The 11552-nt window shown below is 32.9% G+C and overlaps 1 protein-coding gene across 1 annotated transcript; it reads right to left on the bottom strand.

Annotated features, from left to right (window-relative positions):
* On the bottom strand, window positions 1-2546 carry LOC147521817 (protein FAR1-RELATED SEQUENCE 5-like). The gene is made up of 3 exons (XM_086566380.1): window positions 2123-2546; window positions 1878-1915; window positions 1-1182 (listed from the first exon to the last, which is right to left on the bottom strand). The coding sequence occupies exons 1-3, from the start codon at window positions 2544-2546 to the stop codon at window positions 10-12; spliced, it is 1635 nt and encodes a 544-aa protein (XP_086422506.1). The 3' UTR covers window positions 1-9.
* Between the last annotated feature and the right edge of the window lie 9006 nt (window positions 2547-11552).

Genomic DNA, 11552 nt, shown 5'->3' with positions numbered 1-11552 from the left:
CTTTCCTAACTAATAAGATTGTAGAGTAGTAGCAGCTTTCACTGGATAAGCAAGAGAAATGTGAGCCAACTCACTATAACGTAAAGCTGGAAATGTTTTAGAGCCAACTTCTGCCGTTTTACTCTCATCAATAACAAGACTAGATGTTGCATCTTTGGTCCACCTATGTAGATAGTACTGATGCGGTATACTCAACAATTGCCTTCTTTGCAAAACGTTTAGAGCATGCGGGCATAAAATACCAACAAACTCAAACATTTTGCAACTGCAATGCACTGAACTATCGGAGGAATCAAATGTAACTCTCCGATTACCAACATTACCAAAAGACGAAACCTTATATGTGAAGATTGTTCCATCCTCTTCAATTTGTTCTTCAAAATAATTCAAACATTCTAACAGTTGATGCTGAAAACGCTTGAAGATGGTTCTTGTATACTTTCCAGCTGCTTCTTCCTCTACTTTCCATCTTGACTTCAAGATTGGTGATGTCTGCCTTGAGTCAAAATCTTCAGAAATTTCTTGTTCACGTCGATCCAATACCGCTTCCTCATATTTTGTGACAAACTCTCGTAAAAGCATGGTCCTTTTGAAATACTTCTTGAAATAACTATTCATGCTCTCCCTTCTCTGTGTAGCTGTGATGCCCGCACAAAAATATTCTCTCGCAAACACTAGTGCCCATTTTTTCCTTAATTTATATAAATTTAGTAGCCAACTATTTTTCTCTAACCCATACTCTTTAAGAAACATATTCCAACATAAATCAAAATGTTCTTCTATCTCATTATTGTAAATGCAATTACTTAAACTTATCGCAAAAGAAGTAAACTTGTCGAAAACATGAGGAAGATTTTTCACTGCGTTTAGATTGATATGCCACAAGCACAAACGATGATGTGCATCAGGAAATACACTCACAATTGCATTTCCAATAGCTTGAGCCTGGTCAGTGAAAATTGTCTTTGGTTGCTTACCCTTCATTGCTTGTAGAAATGCTTTGAATAGCCATTCAAGTGACTCAGTCGTCTCATCTAAGAGTAAATAACCACAACCAAAGAGCACGGACTGCCCATGGTGATTGACTCCCACAAACAGTAGATATGGTAAGTCATACCCATTGGTTTTGTAGGCTGTGCTATTAAATCGGCGAGTACTCAGCGAGTACCCGGTGAGGAATCGCTACTCGGTACCTAGCCGATCCGACCAACCAATTACTCCCCATAAGTGATCGGGGTCCAAAAATCACCGAGTAGTCGGCCGAGTTGCCGATTTATGACGAATCGGAATCGGGCGAGTTACTCACCATAAATCGGTATATAAAAGAAAACCGAGATTTTTCTTTTTTCTAACCGCGAAATCAAGTTAGGGCTTTTCTCCAGCCACGAAAACAAGCTCCAATTCCAGGTATGTTTTTTTCTTTTTCTCCACTTTCTTTTTTTCTTTTTCTCTCTGTCTCTCACTCTCTCCAGTCTCTTCTTCTCTACGTTTTTTTTCCTTCTTCTTCTCTCCTCTCGGTCGCCACTTGCCCACTCTCCACTCTCTTCTCCTCTCCACTCTCTTTACAAATGCAAAACGTCGATTTTTTTTTCCCCGATAATCTTCACAAAATATGTTCAGTGAACACTATGTGGTGTATTTTGAGTGAACACTATGTGGTGTATTATGATTTTTGAGAACCCACTTGAATACTTGATGACAACTTAATATAAAAAAAATAAAAATAAATGTGCGACCCATGTTTTGCATTTGTAACTATGACAAGTTAAAGAAAAGAAAAGATTGAAAAACAATGATATTATTTGAAACTTTAGTGGTCAAATAACTATGGACAATGTCAACATTTCTATAGCATATTGATAGCAAAAATTTTGTACCATGTTGTATGCCACATTGCCCAGCGTCAATGTACATGCTACATATAAACATAAAAATTAAGACATCTCGAGTAATCCCGATTAATCCCCCCGAGTAGACTTACTCGCTACTAAATCCTCCTCCCGAAAGTAGCGACCGAGTAGCGGTTTAAAAAATCGCCCGAGTAATCCCGATTAATCCCTGACCGAGTAGACCTACTCGCTACTCGCACCTCCGCCGAGTAGCGACCGAGTAGCAATTTAACTGCCCAGTTTGTAGGTGGTGTCAAAACAAACAACATCACTGAAGAAACTATAATCCACTCTTGATTTTGCGTCACACCAAAAACAGCTAGAAAATTGGTTGTTATCATCCATATCTATGGCATAGAAAAAAGAAGGATTACTCATTTCCATGTCCATGAAATACTTGAGTAAATTTTCTGCATCTCCTTTCTTGAGGATCTCACTTTGCTTTCTTTGGACGCGGTTATTCAAATCCTTTTTTGTGAAATTCATGTTTTGAAATCTACCTGTTTCATTATGCATATATGAATGGATCTTTGAGGCACCTATCCCCGTTGCTGACATACTATCAATAACACCACCTTCGGAAAATTCAATTTTCCGCTGCGACTTCAACTTATGAACTTCAGATTGCTTCGCCAAATCATGGTTGTGTTTTTCCATAAACTTTATCAATTTATATTCCCCATCATATTGCAACTAGATTACAAAGCATGCTTTACAACCAACTCGTGTAATTGGTCGTGGCTTTTTGGGGGAAACCAATTGTGCGCGATTCCTACGAATACCTTCTCTCGAACAACAGAATTCCCTTTTCAGTATTGTTTTATCCTTCTTACGTGAGAAGGCAGTATGATTAATTCTAATGCTGAAACCTATGAATCTGGCATAAGCATTGTACAAAACATAGGCTTCATAAATTGAATGGAATAACATGTTGAGTTTAGGAATACTGCCCCATATATTATTTGATTCAACTAGCACCGGCTCTCTGTTCTCGTCATTCTCTTCAGTTGAATCCTCAGAGTCGGACTCTACTTGCAAAGCTTCTTATGCAATTAACAAAATGTACATAGTTAACCACACAATTGCAATCACATACTTGAAAAATATAGTGTTAGCAACAAGAATTGAATAAGATGTGTAACGACAAAAATTCTTCCTTGTATACACTGAGTGAAACAACCAGACAAAAAATCCACGTGTAACTATTGAGAAATTAAGGGAGAACAAATATGTTGGATACAAATAATCATTTAAATAACTATTATTTTCTTTTTACCTTCGTTAATCATTGTTGAAATTGCAAAAAACTAGTTTTTTTCTTTTTTTTCTCCTTATTTTTTTGGGCGCGAGATTATCAGTTGGGATATTTTTTTGGGTATAGTTGAGCACTAAAAATATCTAGGTGAAAGATTTGAGAAAAGAAAATAGGGGAGAGTTAAGTTAACCAAGGTTGTAGTATTGGACACGTGTGTGGTGCAGAGGCGCGTCCTAAGCGTTACGGACGGAAGTTTTTCTCCGGACATGAGTTTGGTTATTATACCCGAATTCAATCTCAGTAACCGTTCCAATATGCAACCCACATGTCCATCAATATTAACTAGTTAACGTTAGGGAAGAGAATTGGGTCGGGTTGGAATAGGTTGGGTTTGGTTTGGATACAAGTTTTGGGGTTTTTTTAAATTTTTAGTATTATCCGATCAGGTCTATTGGTTCGGGTTGAACATTTTAGTTTGGTTCGGATTCGGATATGGTAAAACTATTCGGGTTTGGGTTCGGGTTTGGCCATATCTAAACCCAACCCGTTCCCTACCCTAGTTAATGTGCCCTTAACTCTTCGTCCCTTTCCCCTTTATTTTAATTTTACAAGAAATTGGTTCCAAGGCCCATTTTCAAGTGGAAATCACTCTCAAAACCTGCGATTTTTTTTAATCACCCTCAAGGACAAATTTCAGATGAAAATAACCCGAAAAACCAATTTTCGAATGAAAATAACTCTTAAGGACAAATGGCCCGAATTTGAAATAAACATTTTCCGATTTTACCTATTTCTGTCGTTTTGCTATAAACAATGAGTGTTCATACCTTATGCTGATGTATAAACAATGATTGTTCATACCCAAATAGGTGAACGCACCTCATACAATATATTGATGTATGAATAATGATTGTTCATAGCTAATGTTGAGGTATAAACAATGATTGTTCATACTCTAATATGTGTTCTTACTGATCATACATTATGTTGAGGTATGAGCATTATATTGATTGTTTATACCCCAAATAGGTATGAACAATAATCATTCATAGCTCATGTTGATGTATGAATAGTGATTGTCCATACCCCAAATATGTATGAATAATGATTGTTCATACTCCATTGATGTATGAATAGTGATTGTTCATACTCCATTGATGTATGAATAGTGATTGTTCATACTCCAAATAGGTATGAACAATGATTGTTCATACTCCAATAAGTGTTCTTATTGGTCATACATTATGTTGAGGTGTGAACATTGATTGTTCATATCCCAAATAGGTATGCACAATAATTGTTCATATGAACAATAATTTTTCATAGCTCATGTTGAGGTATAAATAGTGATTGTTCATACTCCAATAGGTGTTTTTACTTATCATACATTATGTTGAGGTATAAACATTGATTGTTCATATCCCAAATAGGTATGAACAATTAACATTGATTGTTCATATGAACAATGAGTGTTCATAGCTCATATTAAGGTATGAACAGTGATTGTTCATACCCCAAATAGGATACTATATACACCGGGTCGTTTCCGTTGGGCTGGGTCATTTATTATTTCGTACCAGTGGTATACTTGACATTTCATCTACCCGAGTCGTTTTTAGTTCCATGTCAAGGGTATACTTGACCTTTCATCTACCTGGTCATTGTGAGTAATTAAAAAAAATGTGTCCTCTAAAGTTATTTTTTCCCCCAATCTATCATAGCTGGAGAGTCACTCTCTGTTAATTTTATACGTTCATTTTTTTAACTTGAGAAATATATAAAAACTAATTAACTTAATAAACAAAATACCAAAAACATTGTCTTCTTCCTCCGGCCTTTCTTTGTCTCCAGCAAAAACTGAGATATGTTTGATAACTCAAAGTCAAATTTAAGTTATATTAAGAAGTTGTCCAATGATATTAACATACTAATAGAATCCAATAGATTGTCTACTGGATTTTTGAAGTATGAAATTATGATGGTAAATTGTCAAGAAGATGAGCATAAAAACTCAACTGAAATAGGAATAATTTAGTATGCGATTAGCTTTATGGTGAATAATTGTTTGTTTGAGAAATCAAAGCAAATGGGTAAGATCATGTATAATTGTTTATCAAAATACAACTACTTTGCTAATTGCTAGCCATAGCTAATCGAACATACGTTTCTGTATGTAGCTATGGATTTTGTTTGTGTAATTTATTTTTTGCAGACAAAGGAGAAAGAAGACAAAGTGGGGTATTTTGTTTTGTGGGGTTTTATTTTTTTGTAAGTATAAAAAAAAATGGTATGAAAAAAAAAATAGGGGAAAGGGACAGAGAGTTAACGGGCTCGTTAATTGGTTGATATCATTGACACGTAACGGTTACTAGCTTAGGATTGAATCCCAGTACCCGGTTATAGACTATTACTAGATTTTGGACCCGGGCATACGCCCGGGATCTATTAAATATTTTGTGTGCTGAAAAGGCTTTACAAAATGTCTCACACAAATTTTTGAATCAGAATATATTTTTATTGAAAATAAACCGAAATACGTTAATGAGCAGCGATTATAATGCATAAGTACTTGGAAACTAAGGGATCAAATTGAGATAGCCTCTTCACTTTGTAGTTTAGGATATTAATCCATAATTTTCAAATAGAATTATCTTAAACTCGATCTAGCTTATATAATAGTTTTCTTAGATTTATGGTGATCTAGCGGCAAATTTTCAAATCAGAATATATTTTTATTGAAAATAAACCGAAATACATTAATGAGCAGCGATTATGGTGCATAAGTACTTGGAAACTAAATGATAAAATTGAGATAGCCTATTCACTTTGTGGTTTAGGATATTAATCCGTAATTTTCAAATAAAATTATCTTAAACTCGATCTACCTTGTATAATAGTTTTCTTAGATTTATGGTGTTTTAGCGGCAAATTTTCGAATCAAAAAATATTTTTATTGAAAATAAACCGAAATACGTTAATGAGTAGCAATTATGATGCATAAGTACTTAGAAACTAAGGGATCAAATTGAGATAGCCTCTTCACTTTGTGGTTTAGAATATTAATCCGTAATTTTCAAATAGAATTATCTTAAACTCGATCTAGCTTGTATAATAGTTTTATCAGATTTATGGCGATTTAGCGGTAAATCATCACCGCTCAGCTTACGTACTAATGTATACAAATCACTAAAACAAATTGATTGTTTTCATATTCTCAAAGAATACGCTACTCCCACTTGAAAAGATTTATCATATGAACGTGTCCTACGAACGGGTGCTGTTATATTAAATTATTCTAAAAAATATTAGCAACTATGCATAGCTATGAGATATGAAAATTATATTAATTACTCATTTAAATTTTTTGCACCACTCTTTATAAAAAGGAAGCATCAAACCTTGATAAAACTCATCGACTTCTTTTTATTGTTAGGTTTAACAATAGAAGTTTGATTGAAGTTTTGTGAGAATGCCCAATGTGGCGAAGATAATATTGAAGTTACTTGAATAGCAATGCATTCTCAATCACAATAAAAGAATTATGATAAACACTACTTAAAATGTAAAACTATATTTGTCGAGACATTTATTCCTCCTACATATAATACAAATATGTTTAATTTAGGGTTATTAGTTCAATGCATTTGCATCAAGCTTCTAATTTTCCATTAATTATTCTTTGAGGTTAGTTTAATGTAGTACGTTGCATCCAGTTTCTAAATTCTCATTAATTATTCTTTAAGGTTAGTTTAATGCAGTTGCATCAAAATTTTCGATTTCTGTTAATTATTATTTGAGATTAGTTCAGTGCAATTGCATTCACTTTATGATTTCCCGTTAGTTATTCATTAAGGTTAATTCAGTACAGTTGCATCCAGTTTTCGATGTTTAGTTAATTAGTATTTGAGATTAGTTCATTGCATTTGCATCCAGGTTTCAATCTTCCGTTAATTACTCTTTGAGGTTAGTTCAATACATCTGCATCCAGTTACTGATTTCCCGTTAATTGCTTTTCTAGGTTAGTTCGGTAGTTTACAATTTCTATACAATTTGCATACATGCATGTAAGAGTCTGTTTTTATAAACTCAATTTCGTTTTGGGTTCCTAATTAATCGTAATTACTCATGTGAGAAGGCTAAAAAAAATGGGCATTTATGCTTTGAGGTTAGTGCAATGCAGTTACATCCAACTTCCGATTTCTAGTTAACCATTTTTTTAGGTTATTTCAATGCATTTGCATCCAATTTCTGATTTACCATCAGTTAATCTCATATTTTAGTTTAATGTAGTTGCATCCAGTTTTTGGTTTTCTGTTAATTATTCTTTGAGGTTAGTTCAATGCAGTTGCATCCAATTTCCGATTTTATATTAATTGTTCTTTAAGGTTAGTTCAATGCATTTGCATCAAGTTTCGATTTCCGTTAATTATTTTTTAAGGTTAGTTCAATGCGGTTACATCAAATTTATAATTTCCGATAATTATTCATTTAGGTTAGTTGGTCGCAGTTTCATCTATTTTTCAATGTTTCATTAATTAGTCTTTGAGATTAGTTCATTGCATTTGGATCTAGTTTCGATTTCCGTTAATAACTCTTTAAGGTTAGTTCAATACATCAGATCTAGTTTCTGATTATCTATGTTTTTCGATGCAATTACATCCGGTTTTTTATTTCCCGTTAATTATTCTTTGAGATTATTTCAATGAATTTGCATTTAGTTTCTGATTTCTCACAAATTATTCTATGAGGTTAGTTCAATGCAGTTGCATTCGGGTTTTGATTTTCTGTTAATTATTTTTTGAGTTTAGTTCAATGCATTTGCATCCATTTTCCGGTTTCCCATTAATTATTATATGAGGTTTGTTTGATGTATTTGCATACCGTTTCCGATTTCCTGTTAAATATTTTTCAAGGATTTGTATCCAATTTATAATTTCCCGTTAGTTATTATCTGATGTTAGTTTAATGCAATTGCACCCAGTTTCCGATTTTTAGTTAATTACTTTTTGAGTTTAGTTTATTGCATTTGCATAAAGTTTCCGATTTTCCGTTAATTACTTTTTGAGCTCAGTTATGTATTTGAATCCAGTTTCCAATTTCCTTTTAATTATCTAATGTTTTGTGTAATACCAACTTCTACTAATCCATCTATAGTGTCCTTGCAAACATGACATAAAAAGTAAATTATGCTTGATTTACTATGTGGGATCATCGAAGATTATCCAGTTCCCGATTTCCCATTAACTATTATTTAAATTATGCATAACTCACTATGTAGAATCTTCAAAGATTATCTATGAACGGGTGTTGTTATATTAATTATTCTGAAAAATATTTACAAATATGCAGAACTATTATATATTAATATTATATTGATCACTCAACTAAATTTCTTATAACGTGAAAACTTCACTCTCCATTAAAAAAAAATCACCTTTGATAAAACCCTTCAACTTCATTTTGTTGTTTAATAATAGAAATTTGATTGAAATTTTGTGAGATTGCTGATTGCCTAATAAGGTGAAATTCATATATATTGAAGTTAGTTGAATAACAAAGAGTTCCCAATCATACGAAAAAAGATAAGATAAACATCATTTTAAATGCAAAACTATACTTATCGAGACATTCCTACAACATATAACCCAACTATGTTTTGATGTTAGTTCAATGCATTTGCATCCAGTTTCTGATTTTCCATTATTTATATTTTGAGGTTAGTTCAATGCAGTTGGATCCAATTTCCAAATCCCATTATTTATTTTTTGAGATCAGTTTAATGCTATTGCATCCAGTTTCTGATTTCTCGTTAATTATTCTTTTCGATTCGTTCAATACATTTGCATCCAATTTCCAATTTCAAGTTAATTGTTCTTTGAGGTCAGTTCAATGCATTTGCATCCAGTTTCTGATTTCCCGTTAATTATTCTGTGAGATTAATTTAATGTATTTGCATCCAGTTTCCAATTTCTCGTTTATTATTTGATAAAGTTACATTTGCATCTAGTTTCCGATTATTTGACGTTAGTTTTATTTAGTATTATATATTTTTTTAAATATTTATCATTATTGCTTTACCGTTATTTATTTATTTTTCATTTTCTATTATATATTTTGTGATGTTATTTTTTGTATAATTGTTTTTAACTATGTTTTGAGGCCGTGTTAAGGATATATTCAAAATAAGTCGGTATTTTATCATATACACTAAAATTGTATGATTTGTAATAGGGAATTAGTTTATACAAATCACCTATTTTTTTAGCAATTTTTTTTATTTGATCAAATATATAAAAATTGGAACACTAAAAGTGTTTGATTCGTAATAAGAAATTACCTTTTACAAATCACTTATTTTTTTAGTAATTTTTTTTATTTGATCAAATATATAAGAATTGAAAATACACTCAAACTCTCCAAATATAAGAATTGGAAATACTACGTGGGATTGTAGGCTATTAGAATATACTATCTTTCATATTAGAGTGACACGTAGGAGAGAAAAAAAATTAATTCTCATATTAGAGTGCCACATAGGAGAGAAAATCCTCCATGAGAGGTCTCTGCTTTAGTATATAGATAGTAGATACTAATAACTCATATAAATTACAAAATTGTTGGTTTCTACTTTAATTATATCATCCCAAATATCATCTGGGAAATCTAAAACCCCGCCAACAAAATCGACACTGTGTTCCGTCTTATTTGATAAAACTCTCCATGTTTGATATTTTTTTTCAGAGATAGTCCTATTGGTTCTTGAGTTGCTTTTGTGTGTATGGAACATCGTAGACCTTGTTCGTTTTTTTCATTAATCCTAATCCATGACTCTGATTTGAGTGAAGTTCCACAATAGCCATGATTATTAACCTCTTATAAACACATTTCAATGAAATATTTTTTCCATGCATTATCGGTCTTTATCCTAGGAGTTGAATTGGAGCGGATTTCTCAGCCACATCCGGAGTTGCCTTGTTCTTTCCCTTAACCCGTGGAGTTGACTTCTCCTTCCAAGGACCATGCCTAAAGTCACTCAACCACATAATTCCATGAAAATTTGATCAACACAATCATAGCATAGAAAAAAAATATATTTCCAATTAATTTATGTACGCTAAGTACTTCTGCCAGCTCAAGTTTCTTTGATACCACGGATTAACAACTAACAAGGACAATCCTCAATACAGTGGTCCTACCTCTATCAAACATAAAATTTTAGCCATACCTGCAACTCAATTACACCTTATTTCTAATGATAAATTAGAGTGGTCCTTCCATAATTTAATAAGAAGTGTTTAATGAGGATTGAGGATTGTATATTGCATTACTCTTATTTTTTGGGGGCCGAGTAGTATAACATAGTCTAACGCAAAGATCAGATGATTAACCTAGTCGACAAGTCCGCGCGAGGTTCACGCAGATTTTCAAGTTTTCCATAAGATGCATGTCAATTAATGAAAATTCACACTAGTACACAGGTGAGCTGATGTACGACCACTGATTTTAATTGTTGTGGACTCGACAAAAAAACCTTGTGGCGTCAAAGTCAAATTCAAAGGGAAATATGAATAATCAATGCAAAATAAATACATAAACAAACAAAATATATTGAAATCGTCGAATAACCAACGTTAGAAACATAAGTATACTTATAACAATAAGGAGAGAACAAACCTAAAGATTGTTGCTTGAAAACAATAGAAGTGATGATGAGAAGTAGAGATCTACAAAAAGAATAATTTAATGGTGAAAAAATAGTCAATTTTCGCTGGAAATTGAAGAAATTGGGTTCTTAAACATACCTGATGGAGAGAATTGAAGGGAAAGAGCGCGACTAATGAAGGGAAAGAGGGTAATGAAGTCGTTAACGATTTTTGTTTCAGCATTCAGGAGGTGTGAGACCATGAGACCGCAAAACGGTGAAGAGCAAATGTCTTGCTGAATGCTAAAGTGAATTTAAAAAACAAACAACTGGGACAACCACTGAATGCTGAAAACTTACTTTTCAACGATTCTTAACGCTGAAAACCGAAAAAACAAACAACCCCTTACCCTCAACTTCGATCTTTCAGATATAAAATATTGACCTGTTTGCTATTTGGTAAAGCCTCGTTTTTTTTATAAGGTAAAGCCTCCTGTGTAAGGAAAGTGCAATTATATTGCATTGGGTATGGATTGGTAATAAGTTTGTTGATGTGGTGTAGGTTCAGTGGTCGAGATCTCGAGGAACAAAATTTTGAAGTAGTTCGAGAAGAACCTAGCGAGATTATCCAAAACAAAAGCTTGCTGCAATTAGTGGAAGAATATATTTTGATGGGCAGATATATATTTTGGCAAAAATGACACCCTTTCTTAGAATTGTATAATGTTTTGGACTTTGGTCTCTAGCAAATTAGTGTGGTGGACCT

Source organism: Coptis chinensis, chromosome 1 (genome assembly GCF_015680905.1).
Source record: "Coptis chinensis isolate HL-2020 chromosome 1, ASM1568090v1, whole genome shotgun sequence".
In the NCBI taxonomy this organism is placed as follows: Eukaryota; Viridiplantae; Streptophyta; class Magnoliopsida; order Ranunculales; family Ranunculaceae; genus Coptis; species Coptis chinensis.
This window is presented reverse-complemented; position numbering and strand designations above follow the sequence as displayed.

Coding starts and splice junctions, on each gene's coding strand:
- LOC147521817 (XM_086566380.1), bottom strand. CDS start 2,546: ATGGAAAAACACAACCATGATTTGGCGAAGCAATCTGAAGTTCATAAG. Junction 1,916..2,122: donor CACCACCTACAAACTGGGCA/GTTAAATTGCTA, acceptor GTTTATATGTAG/CATGTACATTGACGCTGGGC. Junction 1,183..1,877: donor GCAATGTGGCATACAACATG/GTACAAAATTTT, acceptor GGTACCGAGTAG/CGATTCCTCACCGGGTACTC.